This window comes from Amblyraja radiata, chromosome 28, assembly GCF_010909765.2.
Source record: "Amblyraja radiata isolate CabotCenter1 chromosome 28, sAmbRad1.1.pri, whole genome shotgun sequence".
NCBI lineage: Eukaryota > Metazoa > Chordata > Chondrichthyes > Rajiformes > Rajidae > Amblyraja > Amblyraja radiata.
Window position 1 is genome coordinate 35,479,284 of NC_045983.1, and position 16,604 is coordinate 35,495,887.

Below are 16,604 nucleotides of genomic sequence, written 5' to 3' on the forward strand. Positions count from 1 at the left end.
GGCCCTTTATTTGTACAAAATACAGTGGTGTGAATAGTTGGAGGATTATTAAATAGATTGCACATGAATGCTTTTGTACTTGTTGTTATATAAAAAGATTGCTAGAGGTTGTGATGGGCAGAGCTTAGATGGTGTAACTACAGGCTCTGTATGGCTGACCTTCCACATTGTATGCGTCAGCAGTCAGATCAAGGTGTATGCAAATCTTCAGTTGTTATTCATTCCTGCAGCATCTACTTTCCCCAAACGGACAACCAAGAACGTGACAGAATTCACTCCAAGATTTCCACCCAATGCCATGTGCTGTAGTAGGTCAGACATATCCTCTCCTACAGTCATGAGACTTGGCAATAAAGATGAATGTTAATATCAGACCAGTGGGGCTGGTGTGATACATTGATGTTCATTGATGTAGTGTGTCTTCATCGCTTTCCGTTTCATCCTGAAACTCGTTGCTGAGAAGTGATTTCTTTGAACCCATCGACATCATTCGGATCTCATCTTCGTAGTCGTCCCGATGCTGCCTCAATCGATGGAAGCCGTCTTTCTGGTGACTGGACTTGAAGGAGCAAACACACCAGACAATGCAGGCAGTCACAATCACCGCTGACAAAGCTGCACCTAAATGTAGATGGAAAATTCATCCTTGTTTAATTTCCTTCACACAAATGAATCGTCAAACCACAAGGAACTACAGATGCTGGTTTACAAAAAGACAAGAGCATGGATCGGTAACTTCTTGGGTCTGAAGAAGGGTCCCTACCCAAAATGTCACTTATCCATGTTCTCCAGAATGGCTGCCTGCCTGCTTAGTTACTCCAGGATTTTCTGTCTTAAATTATCAACGTTGCAAGAACGCAGTCATTTATAACAAAATCAACAGTGCTATGGACACACAAGTAGAAGACATTTTCTTGTAGAACACTAGAGAGCATAGCTTTAAGGTGAGACGGGCAAATGTTAAAGGGGAAACACAGTGATGGGTGCGTGGAACGTGTTGCCAGCGGTGGTGGTGGAGGCAGATACCATAGTGGCATTTAAGAGAATTTTAGTTAGGCACATGGATAGGCCAGGAAAGGAGGGGTATTTAGGCATTTAAGAGCTGATCTTGGTATCGTGCTTGGCACAGATATTGTGGGCCGAAGGGCCTGTTCCTGTGCCGTTCTGTTTTAGAAACTAGAATGTTAAACTTAATGTTTAAATATTCCTTTGCATGACAACTTTTCAATCTAATACCATGCTGAAACAGATATGTGAAGAGAAAGAGATTAGTTAAAACAAATGTAGGTCCCTTGCAGTCAGAAACAGGTGAGTTGATCATGGGGAACAAGGATATGGCGGACCAATTGAATAACTACTTTGGTTCCGTCTTCACTAAGGAAGACATAAATAATCTGCCGGAAATAGCAGGGGACCGCGGGTCAAAGGAGATAGAGGAACTGAGTGAAATCCAGGTTAGTCGGGAAGTGGTGTTGGGTAAATTGAATGGATTAAAGGCCGATAAATCACCAGGGCCAGATAGGCTGCATCCCAGAGTACTTAAGGAAGTAGCTCCAGAAATAGTGGATGCATTAGTGATGAATTTTCAAAACTCTTTAGATTCTGGAGTAGTTCCTGAGGATTGGAGGGTAGCAAACGTAACACCACTTTTTAAGAAGGGACGGAGAGAGAAAACGGGGAATTGCAGACCAGTTAGTCTAACATCGGTAGTGGGGAAACTGCTAGAGTCAGTTATTAAAGATGGGATAGCAGCACATTTGGAAAGTGGTGAAATCATTGGACAAAGTCAGCATGGATTTACGAAAGGTAAATCATGTCTGACGAATCTTATAGAATTTTTCGAGAATGTAACTAGTAGAGTGGATAGGGGAGAACCAGTGGATGTGTTGTATCTGGACTTTCAGAAGGCTTTCGACAAGGTCCCACATAAGAGATTAGTATACAAACTTAAAGCACACGGTATTGGGGGTTCAGTATTGATGTGGATAGAGAACTGGCTGGCAAACAGGAAGCAAAGAGTAGGAGTAAACGGGTCCTTTTCACAATGGCAGGCAGTGACTAGTGGGGTACCGCAAGGCTCAGTGCTGGGACCCCAGCTATTTACAATTTATATTAATGATATGGATGAGGGAATTGAAGGCAACATCTCCAAGTTTGCGGATGACACTAAGCTGGGGGGCAGTGTTAGCTGTGAGGAGGATGCTAGGAGACTGCAAGGTGACTTGGATAGGCTGGGTGAGTGGGCAAATGTTTGGCAGATGCAGTATAATGTGGATAAATGTGAGGTTATCCACTTTGGTGGCAAAAACAGGAAAGCAGACTATTATCTAAATGGTGGCCGATTAGGAAAAGGGGAGATGCAGCAAGACCTGGGTGTCATGGTACACCAGTCATTGAAAGTAGGCATGCAGGTGCAGCAGGCAGTGAAGAAAGCGAATGGTATGTTAGCTTTCATAGCAAAAGGATTTGAGTATAGGAGCAGGGAGGTTCTACTGCAGTTGTACAGGGTCTTGGTGAGACCACACCTGGAGTATTGCATACAGTTTTGGTCTCCAAATCTGAGGAAGGACATTATAGCCATAGAGGGAGTGCAGAGAAGGTTCACCAGACTGATTCCTGGGATGTCATGACTTTCATATGAAGAAAGACTGGATAGACTTGGCTTATACTCGCTAGAATTTAGGAGATTGAGAGGGGATCTTATAGAAACGTACAAAATTCTTATGGGGTTGGACAGGCTAGATGCAGGAAGATTGTTCCCGATGTTGGGGAAGTCCAGGACAAGGGGTCATAGAAACATAGAAATTAGGTGCAGGAGTAGGCCATTCGGCCCTTCGAGCCTGCACCGCCATTCAATATGATCATGGCTGATCATCCAACTCAGTAACCCGTACCTGCCTTCTCTCCATACCCTCTGATCCCCTTAGCCACAAGGCCCACATCTAACTCCCTCTTAAATATAGCCAATGAACTGGCCTCGACTACCCTCTGTGGCAGGGAGTTCCAGAGATTATAAAAAAAAAAAATTTAAAAAAAAGTCCCCAGCTTAAGGATAAGGGGGAAATCCTTTAGGACCGAGATGAGAAGAAACTTTTTCACACAGAGAGTGGTGAATCTCTGGAACTCTCTGCCACAGAGGGTAGTTGAGGCCAGTTCATTGGCTATATTTAAGAGGGAGTTAGATGTGGCCCTTGTGGCTAAAGGGATCAGGGGGTATGGAGAGAAGGCAGGTACGGGATACCGAGTTGGATGATCAGCCATGATCATATTGAATGGCGGTGCAGGCTCGAAGGGCCGAATGGCCTACTCCTGCACCTATTTTCTATGTATCTATGTAACTATCTATCTCAAACACTGCTTAAATAACCTGCACAACATTTATATTACAAAGTCTCTCAGTGGCAAAGGTTTGTTCTGCTGACTTGTCTAGATTTCTAGATAGATAAACCGTGATTGAAGAGTGGAGCAGACTCGATGGGTCGAATGTCCTAATTCTTCTCCTATGACTTATGAATTTTCTGAGATCTCAGTTGTTGAGTATAATCATGAATAAGGATCCACAAATCTATGGACAAAACAGGGAAGCAATTTGGGAATGTAAAAGGATGGGCTATGTATGATCTTGTTGAGTGATGGAGCAGATCGGAGGGATTCAGCAGCCCAATCCTGTCCCTACAATCTATCTCACTCCGATTAATTAATTAATTAATCACTATCTGTGAGCTATTTCAATCTACAGGTCAGTTAACAGGTGTCAGAGCAAGCGGTTTATAACACAGTGCTGTTGCATCAGTGCCTACCTGTTGCCGTCACCACCAGTTCTCGGGGTAGTCCAAACAACTTATTGTCCAGCTCAACAACTATCACCAAGGTGGTGGCTGCCTCAAACGACGACACAAATACCTAAAAGACACACACAAAAAAAAAATATATATATAATTGATTTGAACCTTTCAAACAGCACCAGGAGAGCACTGTAAACCCTTCCCCCTGCAGCGGGTGGGAGTGCCGCTTCTGCCATGACATCTCTCGCTTACGGAACCAACAAACTTTAAAGGAAGACACAAGGAACTGTGGACGTTGCGATCTTGAGAAAAAAAGTGTTGGAGGAACTCAGCGAGTCAGGCAGCATCTGTGGAGGGAATGGACAGGCAATGTTTTGGGTCAAGACCCTTCTTTAGACTAATTTGAGTTTAGGTTTAGTTTATTGTCAAGTGTACTGAGGTACAGTGAAAAGCTTTTGTTGTGTGCTAACCAGTCAGCGGAAATACAACACATGATTACAATCGAGCCGTCCACAGTGTACAGATACAGGATAACGGGAATACCATTTAGTCCATTAAAGTCTAATCAAAGATAGTCCAAGGTTCTCCAATGAGGTAGATAGTAGCTCAGGACTGCTCTCTAGTTGGTGATAGGATGGTTCAGTTGCGTGATTACAGCTGGGAAGAAATTGTCCCCGAATCTGGAAGTGTGTGTTTTAAACGGCAGAACTACATTTAGACACAACACCGCTGATCACAAGCACACGAAAGGGAAAAGCTGCATTACAATCTATGGTTCTGATTGAGATGCTGATCTATCGACCGTCACGCTGTTTTTATTGGTAGCCAAGCAAAATTAAGATATTAGCATCCATCATGATCTAACAAATCAATATTTTCTCCATTAGGAAACAATTTAGAGACCATTTTGCCACTTTGATAAATGAAGGGGCTAAACATTGATGTCTAATCAACAAAATTGGTGCTTCCAAGTTCAACAATTTGTTCACAGATCAACCACAAGGAACATGATTTATAGCAAGTACCATCATTCAATTATCTAATTTGAATACAATCTGAAAAACCAGCATTCTGTAAAGGTAATAATTTGCAGTCTTTGATTTTCTGTTTATCATGTCCTACTGGGTCCATGCCATTTCCCAGGGGAGCAATCTCATTCGTCCCATTTCCCCTCACCACTGCTAGATATTATCTCACATACACGCATCAAAGTGCTTTGGATTCATTTTGCCTTTAATCCACTCAGTGCGGTTTTACAGTAAGAAATTAACCCACCAGCACCTTCAGTAAAGACCAAAGCAGAGATAACTACCATACCTACCTTGCTGAGCTACCATCTACCTCATTGGTGACCCTCAGACTATCCTTGATTGGACTTTGTTGGCTTAGCCTTGCACTGATCGTTATTCCCTTATCAAATACACTGTAAATGGCTCGATTGTAATTGTGTGTTGTCTTTCTGCTGACTGGATAGCATGCAACAAAGGCTTTTCACTGTACCTCGGTACACGTGACAATAAACTAAACTGAAATGAACGAAACTGAAATGTCTTAGAACAGAGAAATTAGATGGACAACACAGGAACAGGCCCTTCAGCCCACAATGTCTGTGCTGAACATGATGTCTGTACAAAATCAATATCCCTCCATGTTCGTGCCTATCTGAGTGCTACTATCATATCTGCCTCCACGTTCCAGGCACTCACTACCCTCTGTGTAGAAATGTTTCCCCACACATCTCCTTTAACTTTGCCCCCGTCACCTTGAAGTTATCCCCTATTGATACATCCATCCTGGGAGCTGACCATCGACACTATCTATGAGTCTCATCATTTTATATACTTCTATTAGGTCTCTCCTCTTTGGGATGTGGGAAGAAACTGGAGCACCTGGATGAAACCCATGCCATTACAGGGAGAACGTGCAAACCCAACACAGACAGGACCCAAGGTCAGGATCGAACCCTTGTCAGTGCCCTCCCTGTGGCGACTCTCTGCATACTTTGAGTACACTGTGACATATCACGTGATAATAAAGTATCGTTCATTCAGGTGAAGATTCCCACGAACCAACCCGGGTCTCTAGCGCTTTGAGGCAGCAGCTCTACCCACTGCGCCACCCTTGCAGTTTTGAATGATTTTTACTTTAACTCCTTTCACAGATACTGCCTGAGCTGGTGAATGTTTCTGCTGTTTGTGTCTTTATTTCAGATTGAGCACCTGCAACTGAATAGCTGCTCGCTGCCAGGTGAGGATGTTACCTGTTTGCGCTGATGCTGGTAGCCTTCTGCAAGCGCATCAACGTCGTGCGGCCCCGGAGCCAGCAGGATGTGGAAGTAACCTGCCTTCGACGTGGGCACCCTCACGCCTTCATTCAGAATTATATTCGCTCTTGGGATGGGATTCCCGTCATGATCCGTAACCTTTCCACGCAAGCCTTTATGGACCTGGCAGAAAGAAAGATTAGAAGCATTAGATAAACTTCAAAGCAAGCAGAGGCACACACACACACACACACCAAGAGAGACAGACACACGCGTTATAGCCAGATCTTTACTTTTAAATTGCCCGAGTGTGGTGGAAAGGGATCAGGGACAATATAACCCTTAGACATCCATCCATGGAACAAGTTGCCCAGGGGATGATGCTGGGTGCTTACCTCAACAAGCATGCTCAGCAGAGACTTCTGGTTATCGTGCCAAATTGCACCCAGCTCTTTAGCCAGTGGGAACTTACAGCAGCCGGTGTAAACTGTGATCTCCGGACAGTGGCCATAGGTAACACTAAAGTCCTAGCAGGGCAAAAGATGAGAAAACAAACAATGATAACTTGGTGCCAGTGTATGGATTATGACACGATAAACAAGACTGTTACAGTTTCTACCCAGTGGGCTAAAGCTTTACAAGATAAACATAGATTTAAAACACCAGAATTAAGCTTTTGAAACAAGGAACTGCAGATGCTGGGTTGCACAAAAAAAGACAAAATGCTGGAGTAACTCAGCGGGTCAGGCAGCATCTCTGGAGAACTTGGTTAGATGATGTTTTGGGTCAGGACCCTTCTTCAGACTGGTTATGGTGGTGGGGGGGGGTAGTAAGCTGGAAGAGAGGTGGGACTTCTGGCAACTGATAGGTGGATACAGGTGAGGGGTGGGATTTTTAAAGGCCAGAGCTGAAAAGACAAGGAGATTCACAGCGAGACTAGCAAGAGAGCAGCACACCACTGTACAAAATCACGGGGCACCGACAGTCTAGATAGTAAGAACTTTATCCTAGTAATAAGAACCTTGTTCCCTGCTACATAAAACCAGAGGCAACACATTACAGGCAAAGTTAAAACGTTGAGTAGGGATTTGGGAGAGATTTTTTCCACACTGAATGGTTGGAATGACACACCTGAATGGGAGACAGAAGCAAAGGCAGAGGCTTTTGAAACATTTCAGAAACATGTCAGTGTGCATTTAAATCGCCAGTGCACAGAAAGCTGCAGGTCAACTAATGGAAAGTGGGATCCATATGGATGGATATTTGATGCCCCCGTAAGATTACTGTTCTGTACTCTGTGACACATCAAGTATTAATTGAGTTTACGAGCTTGAATTACACTGAGTATTCGGATAGACTGGGAGTTTGTTTGGAATGCAAGAGGCTGAGGGGTGATCCGATGGTCACAAAATCAGGAGGGGCATGGATACAGTCGCTTCCCCCAGGGTGGAGGATTCTAAGAATAGAGGGCACAGGCTTGAGGTGAGGGGAGAGAGATTTAAAAGGGACCTCAGAGGGCAACTTTTCACTCAGAGAGTAGTTTGTATCTGGAACAAGCTGCCAGAGGAAGATAAAGTAGTGGATACAATTACAACTTTAAAAATTCATTTGGTCAGATATATGGATAGGAAGGGTTTACAGGTTAAAAGCATGGACTAGGTGAACGGAAGGGACGGTTCTGTACAACTCTGCGACGATGGCCTTTTGAGAAAGTCTTGAATGAGTCACTTCTAATGTTAACACTGCACAAGTTTGTAGAACGTAATTTTGTCAGCTTTCGGTTACAATTTTATTAGAGAATTTAACCCACCACAAGGGGGCAGTGCAGGAAAAGCTTTTGTTCAGCCAACTAAAGCTTAGGATTTAAAAGTAGAACATGTGGCAAACTTTCAGTGACTAAGCACAATACTTTCTGTAGATGATTCCCAGCTTTAATTTATGCAGCTGTATGGTTGGGCACACATTAAATGGTTGCATGAGTCAACATGCTCTTGTACCTGCTTCAGTAACTCCAACGCCCAGGAATAACTGAGACTGCAGAGAATGGTGGACACTGCCCGGTCCATCACAGTACTGACCTCCCCACCATCGAAGGGATCTACAGGAGGCGCTGCCTCAAAAAGGCAGCCTGCATCACCAGAGACCCACACCACCCTGGCCACGTTCTCATCTCGCTGCTACCATGGGGAAGAAGGTACAGGAGCCTGTAAACCGTGACCTCCAGATTCAAGAACAGCTTCTTCCCACCAACCACCAGGCTCTTGAACACTGCACAACACTAACCTCAGCAACTGTGACCTTCCACCGACTTTTGTCTTTAATTGTGCTACGGACTGTGTCTTTATTTTTGCAGTTTTGGTTACCTTGTATTACGGGTATTAATTTATTGTATTGTTGATTACCATGTATTATCTGTGTGTTATTGCATTTACAGGCCTGTTCGGCTGCAGCAACAGTTCTGTTGCCGGTACATACGACAATTAAACACTCTCGACTCACCTTCATGCTGTGCATGTGACCATGCCACTGGGCACCACGTACGACGCCACCAGGGATATTCTCATCTGTAACACATTAAACCAGACAGACTTCAGAGGCCAGACAATGTGCTGTTGCGTTCCACAATCATTATTTCATATTCTCAATACTGTAGTTATTGATCAAGATGAACATTTATCATATTCAGGATGTGTAGGAAGGAACTGCAGATGCTGGTTTAAATCGAAGATAGACACAAAATGCTGGAGTAACTCAGTGGGACAGGCGAGCATCTCTGGAGAGAAGGAATGGGTGACGTTTTGGGTCAAGACCCTTCTTCAGGCTGGATCTCAACCCAAAACGTCACCCATTTCCTTCTCTCCAGAGATGCTGCCTGCCTCGCTGAATTACTCAAGCATTTTGGTCTATCTTTGATTTACCATGTTCACTTGGGCCTCTGCACCGAGAATAAAGAGGGACCCGGCAGGCAGTCGCCAAGAATGGAGAATTCTTCATGAAATGATTCATAGTGGTAAAAAAAAAGACTATTAGATTTCTCCACACTCTAAGCCCATTTCTCACAATTCTCACAAATGCCAGATAATGTCCAATTCAATTCAATTCAATTCAATTCAACTTTATTGTCATTGCACAAATACGAGTATAGGTATAGGATCCGGAAGTGGCGGCGCTGTGATACAGCTGCGGCTCGCCTGCAGTCTGTCTGTTTTTACTTTTTATGTCGGTTTTTTTTGTCTAGTTTAGTAATTTTTTTGGTTATTAGGTGGTGTTATGTGTGTGGGGGGAGGGTGAAACAGAGCTTTCTGTCTCTCCCTTCGGGGGAATGCGACTTTTTGTCGTATCCCCCTTCTCTTCCCCCGTCTGCGCTGAGGCCTAATGGCGGAGCTGGCGGCCTCCAACCTGCGACCGACCTCGAGGGTCCGGAGGTAGAGCCAGCCAGGACTCACCAACGCGAGGCTGGCCGTCTTCGAGCTGTGGCGACGTCCGGGTAGCGGCACGACTCGGCGCTCCGGTGAGGGCGGACGGTGCGGGGCTGAGACACTCCTGTGCGGCCGGCACGGCTACCGGCTGGAAGGTGCTCCCGTGGGAGCAGCCCGGTGCGGGGCTGAGACGCTGCCTTGTGGGCGGCCCGGTGCGGAGCGGAGACGGTGCTACGGCGGCTGAGGCGGCGGCGACCTGGATCCTGGACTCGGCCGCGGGCCGGTGGAGGACAATGTCGGGAGCTCGCAGGTCACAGGCTGGTGCCTGTTTTCCGGAGCATCCGTTGCAACAGCTGCGGGCAGCTTCGACCACCCCCCGGGCCGCCATCGCCCGGTGGGGTATCGCCTCGGCGCAGAGGGAGAAGAGGAGGGAAGAGACAGTAACTCTAAGACTTTTGCCTCCATCACAGTGAGGAGGTGTTTGGTGAACTCACTGTGGTGGATGTTAATTTGTGTTTATTGTGTTTTGTTATTATTACATGTATGGCTGCAGGCAACAGCATTTCGTTCAGACCGAAAGGTCTGAATGACAAATAAAGGTATTCAATGAAATGCAGTTTAGCGTCTGGCTCCCAGTGGCAAATTTGTAGAGAATGCATTTAGAGTGCATACGTGTTTACCTCAACTTAAGCAAGAATGAATTTCCCATTCCACCATAGATTTCTACCGATCTACTATTTTGGATGTGACTGCAGCCTGGAACCAGCCCAGTGCTCGGGGTCAGCAATAGAGAGAACAGCACAACCTCTGATATTTGCTGACCACACGTCAGAGTAAAAACACCTACAGAGATGGAGGAGATCTTGATGTACAAGCCTCCATCAGCTGTAATGACAAAGACAATCAGCCTGATCTGGGCTTGCAAAGTACTAGAATTTTAACAATCCCCAAATCATATTGAAAATATTTCCAATTCCAACAGCAGAGATCTCAGTGCATTTAACCCCAGTGTAAATTCTTACCTGTGTTGTTGGGACAGCCTGGGTGGCCCAGATGCATTTTAGGATGGTTGTTAGAGTACACATTGGCCAGATATTTTAGGGTTTCCTCATTCTCCACTGTTGAAGAAACACCAGATCACAGTCAAAATAGTTAATGCAATAATCCCACGTTCAAACAATTTTAATTGAAACAAAATTTGAGAAGGCTCCACTCCTTCAACGTCTGCAGTAAGATGCTGCAGATGTTCTACCAATCGGTGGTGGCCAGTGCCATCTTCTACGCTGCAGTGTGCTGGGGCAGCAGGGCCAAGGCCACGGACACCAATAGGATCAACAAACTCATCAGGAAGGCTGGCTCTGTCCTGGGGGCGGAGATGGAGTTGGATTCACTGGAGGTTGGTCTTGGAGGGGACGATGCTCCTCAAACTGTGGAGCATCCTGGACAATACAGCTCACCCCCTCCATGACACACTGGTCAACCTGAGGAGCACCTTCAGCAACAGACTGGTTCCACCAAGAAGCAGCACAGACCACAGGAGATCCTTCTTCCCTGTGGCTATCAAACTGTACAACTCCTCCCTCTTCTGTCGTGGGGTAGACTGACTCCCTTCCCCCCCCCACCCACCTCCTCAATCTTTGCACATCCCTCAAGCGTTTCCACTTGTCACTTTAATTTTATGTTTCATGTATAAATAAAGTTCTATCGTATCGTATTTACAATTTTACCTAAGCTAATTAGCCTACAAACCTGCACATCTTTGGAGTGTGGAAGGAAACCGAAATGCCCAGAGAAAACCCACCCAGTCACAGGGAGAACATAAAAACTCCACACAGACAGCGCCCGTGGTCAGGATCAACCCCGGGTCTCTGGCGCTGCGCCACTCAGTGCTGGAGGTGGTGAGTTGGTTACCTGGCCATGTTCATCCTCAATCTAGCCCTCTCCTTACACCCAGAGTCCGACCAGCAGATGGTGCATCATAAATGATCACACAAAGGCTGGTGGGTGTATGGAACGAGCTGCCAGAGGATGTGGTTGAGGCAGGTTCTATCGAAACGTTTAGGAAATGTTTAGACACGTACATGGATAGGATAGGTTTCGAGGGATATGAGCCAAACACAGGTAGGTGGGACTAGTGTAGATGGGACTTGTTGGTCAGTGTGGGCAAGTTGGGCTGAAGGGCCTGTTTCCACGCTGTAAGACTGACTCTATAACAAATGAACCAGTGACAATACTCTTGCTTGTATTAGACAGGACAAGTTAAGGTTCCCAGCAGCAGTAATGTAGGTACATACCCGTTTGGACAGGCTTGTCGTAAGGATAGGTTGTAAGAAGAGAGCCGCCATCCAAAACAACAGACAGTGTGAATCCTTGGTTGAGGATCAGGTTCTTGACAATGTCTCTGGTCTCAGGCTGCATCTCTGCTAGTTGTTCAGACGAGTTCCCTGAAGTACAAGGTCACCATTTATTGCATCTATAACCTGGTCTTCAGGATGTACACACAATCAAAACTCATCTTTCTATTCAGTTTATAAAAGGCATGATAAAAAGTGACAGTAGCATTGAGTTGAATAAGATAATTATACTCATAACACATGAAGACACAAGATATTGCAGATGCTGGAATCTTGAGGAAAACACAAAAAGTGTTGGGGAGAGTAATTCAGCAGGTCAGGCAGCACCTGTGGAGGGAAATGGACAGACAACATTTTGGGTCGGGGTGCTTCTTCAGACTAGACACCTGGAACTGCAGATGCTGGAATCTTGAGCAAAAAACCCCACAACATGCTGGAGTAACTCAGCGGGTCAGTCGCCATCTGTGGGAACATAGATAGGCAATGAAGGGCCCAGAGCTGAAACGTCACTTATACAACGTTCTCCAGAGATGCTACTTAACCCACTGAATTATTCCAGCACTTTGTGTTTTCTAACCCCTTCTTCAGACTCATGGAGTGGAGGGGGTGGAGGAGGAAGATTGATAGGAGTTAGAAAGCCCTTGCCATCAGCCCTCTCTACCAGTTGTACCGATCCATCAGTCTGATGAAGATAGCCGACCCTAAACGTCGTCTGTCCATTCTCTCCAAAGGTGCTACCCGACCCACTGAGTTCCACAAGTAGTTTTTTCATAATACACATGCATATCACTCAAGTTAATTTTACCCATCAATTAGTTTTACATGATAGCTGAATTATGCTTCTGTTTAACTAGCTAGAATTATCAATGATTGGTACGCTGGAATTCAGAAGATTGAGGGGGGATCTTATAGAAACTTACAAAATTCTTAAGGGGTTGGACAGGCTAGATGCAGGAAGATTATTCCCGATGTTGGGGAAGTCCTAGGGGTCACAGTTTGAGGATAAGAGGGAAGTCTTTTAGGACCGAGATGAGAAAATAATTGTTTACACAGAGAGTGGTGAATCTGTGGAATTTTCTGCCACAGAAGGTAGAGGCCAGTTCATTGGCTATATTTAAGAGGGAGTTAGATGTGGCCCTTGTGGCTAAAGGGATAAGGGGGTATGGAGAGAAGGCAGGGATGGGATACTGAGTTGGGTGATCAGCCATGATCATATCGAATGGCGGTGCAGGCTCGAAGGGCCGAATGGCCTACTCCTGTACCTATTTTCTGTGTTTCTATGATTATTAATTAAATCCCGTTGATTAAAATGATCTCAAAATAAAATGTATTTTTCGATGACCTGGACCAATTTATTTCTCAAATATTGGATTAAATATTGATCACGATTATTTACAGCCCTTGTATATTGATGAAACAATTGATGTTATCAACACAGGCCCCGGGTGAATTAGCCAGAAACACCCAGATATGAACAACCCTCCCCAAACACACTTTTGATTTTAAATAGAAGTCTCGATTTGATTCATGCCAAAACAAATTTGCTCAAGGTATATATATGTTATGGCAATGCTTTATCATTTAACAGTGCACATGAACCCATCATTTGAAACATCATCAACTGTTTAGTCTGAAGCCGCGGTCTGCGGAGCTTCTAGCCACGGGTGCTGCATCCGGAGCCTGGGATCCCTCGTTGGGCACCCCCGGAGAAGAAGAGCTCCGGCCTGCCGTCTACAACATCTTGAAGCTGCGGTCTGCGGAGCTTCTAGCCGCGGGTGCGGCGGGAACTTACTAACCATCTGCAGCGGGATCCCTCGCCGGGAATCCCTGGAGAAGAGATCCAACCGCCGGCCTGCGGCCTACGTCATCCTGAAGCCACAGTCTCCGGTAGGGAAGCACCGATTCGGGACTTACCTTCCAGACAAGAGGGCCTGTCATTTGGCCGCCCACAGCGGCGACTGCGGAGGTTATGCCCTGACCACGGGGGGAAATGGAGGAGGACTGACAATACTTTGTGCCTTCCACCACAGTGAAGAATGCTGTGGTGGATGTTTGTGTTACATTTTTATTGTATATTGTGTGTTCTTTGTTATTGTACCGTTGCTGGCAAGTTCATTTCACTGCACTTTATTGTGTATGTGATGAATAAATCTGATTGACTGATTGATTGAAGGGGAAGCAAAAATAGCACAAAGTGTAGGGTTTGCAACTAGATAACGCTATTACAATGAAAATAACAACTCTGCTGGAGAAGAGATGTTGAATGGCAGAGGTCTGGATCTGGATCAGTATTTCCAATGACACAATTACCTGATCTAATAGATTACCTGTGAAATCTGTGTCGAGATCTTTGCCATGTACGTTAGTTTGTCCAACTTTGGAGGTACACTGCCCCTCTTGTGCAATTTCTCTACCATCAGGGTTGACTGACGGCACAATCATAATCTTTGTTTCCTCAATCAACTGCAAAACAAGTTTTTTAATTAGTTATCAATATAAGATTTGTTCTGCAACTACTGAATACAAAGCATAAAGAGCAGCCAGAACTTACTCACAACCATCATGCAGTTAAAGATAAATTGTAGTTATTGAACGCCTAGAAGACTTATACAGGGATTCACAGTAATAAAATGTGGATATCTCAAACATTTATACAACAATAACCTTCAAATATACAGCGCTTTGAGAGAACAATAAGATTACATAAACTAGCTCTGCAAAAATACAACACATCCAAAAGCTCAACATTTCACTGTGTTGTTCCAGGATTTTGTCACGGAACTCCTGATATTGGTGGGTCAGCAGCGGGAAAGAGAATCCAAGCAGGACATTTTCAGAAACTCTCGATCGATGCATTTACATCGGTCACTTGCTTTTAAAAATAAACTCTGTTTCTGCCCACATATCAAGATTGGCAATATAAAATAATAGTTAAACATGTAACATGGGCCACCAGCAAGAATTTCTGTTTTCAGGACATTTGCAATGATTGATTTGTTGGATCATTACATAACATAAGTGAAAGGAGCAGAATTAGGCCATTTGGCCCATCAAGTCCGCTCCACCATTCAATCATGGCTGATCTATCTCTCCCTCTCAACCCCATTCTCCTGCCTTCTCCCCATAACTCCTGACACCCATACTAATCAAGAATCTATAGTTAATCGGAGGTAATCTATCTCAGCCTTAAATATGTCCACTGACTTGGCCTCCACAGACTTCTGTGGCAAAGAATTCCAGATTCATCACCCTCTGACTATACAAATTCCTCCCCATCTCCTACCTAAAGGAACACCCTTTAATTCTGAGGCTGTGACCTCTGGTGCTAGATTCTCCCACTGGTGGAAACATCCTCTCCACATCCACTCGATCCAACTCTTTCACAATTCTGTACGTTTCAGTGAGGTCCCCCCTCATTCTTCTAAACTCCAGCAAGTACAGGCCTAGTGCAGTCCAAACGCTCATCATATGTTACCCTACTCATTCCTGGGATCATTCTTGTAAACCTTCTCTCGACCCTCTCCAGAGTCAGCACATCCTTCCTCAGATATAGTGCCCAAATGCAGCTTGATCAGTGCCTTATAGAGCCTCAGCATTACATCCCTTCACATATCAAACTAAAATAATAGTTAAAACATGTAACATGGGCGACCATCAAGAGCTGCAGTTTTCAGGGCATTTGCAATGATCGATTTGCTGGATCATTGCATTGATCTGCTGCTTTTGTTCTTCCTCTCACTGTGAGGAGCTGCTAGCATTACTATTCTGCAGGGATCAGGAACCCTGAAGCTGTGGCAGGTGATTCTGCTGGAGTATTCCTGCTCCACATTTTCATTATTTAGTCACATCAGGCCACCTTATTCATCCCTCCCATTCCAAATTCATCAGCACTCAAATATTCAAAAAAGGCACCAGGATACAAAGTGAAATGGTTAAAGGAAAGCAAGATTGCCAGATGATCATAATAAAACCTAAAAATAAAAGTAAATCTCTAGCATTAACAGATGCCGGAAATCTGAAACGTAACAGAAAATACTCAGGTTACATCTGTGGACAGAGACAGTTTCAGGTCAACAACCCGACATTAGAAAACACTTTGTGGAGAGCGATTGTGAAAGCACTTTTCTTTGAAAACAGTCCTGTGTTCAAACCAGGAACAGACATGGTCTAGTAATTTGATCTGAATAATGTGCATTGCAAATATTGACAAAGCTCAAACGTAAGATGAAAGGAAAATGATGCATCGATCATAGAGGCCAACCAGGGGAATATGTCTGGAACACAAAGCACAAACCTGTGGGAAACATTACCTTTGTAACAGCTTGGTTTTTCCCAAAGAGAATACAAAGAAACTCTGCAAAGGCCAGGAGCAGCTCAGTGCCGACTGGTGCATTGCCGTGAACTCCAGCAATAAACTTCAATTTTGGTTCTGCAACTTCCTTTATTCCAGGTCGATCTGATATTTCCAGGGCCCAAATGTGGCGCACTTCTACACTCTGGCCCAGACTTTAACACAGGAAGAAACGACAACTGTTAGATCACTTGTTTCTTAATTCACACGTCCAGCATTGCATTATACAATATGAATTATACGGGGAAGTGGGGAGGGTGCACATTTCATCAATCGTTTGCTTAATTAAACATTCTGAAAAATCAATACCTATTTCCTATTAATTTAAATGGAATACAGATAAACATTTGACTGTAGCTTTAGACTTTATAGAAATACAACGTGGAAGCAGGCCCTTCAACCCATCGAGTCTGTGCCAAACAGTAATCACCA

At 44.7% G+C, this 16,604-nt stretch overlaps 1 protein-coding gene across 1 annotated transcript in view; it reads right to left on the reverse strand.

The window, feature by feature from the left end:
- The window catches only part of cpd (carboxypeptidase D), a 53,397-nt gene continuing 36,793 nt past the window's right edge, over positions 1-16,604 (reverse strand). The window contains exons 13-21 of the mRNA XM_033046321.1: positions 16,132-16,327; positions 14,149-14,284; positions 11,762-11,911; positions 10,490-10,585; positions 8,548-8,612; positions 6,444-6,575; positions 6,046-6,231; positions 3,801-3,903; positions 1-621 (exon numbers count right to left, since the gene is read on the reverse strand). Of these exons, the coding sequence (XP_032902212.1) occupies positions 404-621; positions 3,801-3,903; positions 6,046-6,231; positions 6,444-6,575; positions 8,548-8,612; positions 10,490-10,585; positions 11,762-11,911; positions 14,149-14,284; positions 16,132-16,327 (1,282 nt within the window). The 3' untranslated portion in view covers positions 1-403. The remainder of the gene's footprint in view (positions 622-3,800; positions 3,904-6,045; positions 6,232-6,443; positions 6,576-8,547; positions 8,613-10,489; positions 10,586-11,761; positions 11,912-14,148; positions 14,285-16,131; positions 16,328-16,604) is intronic.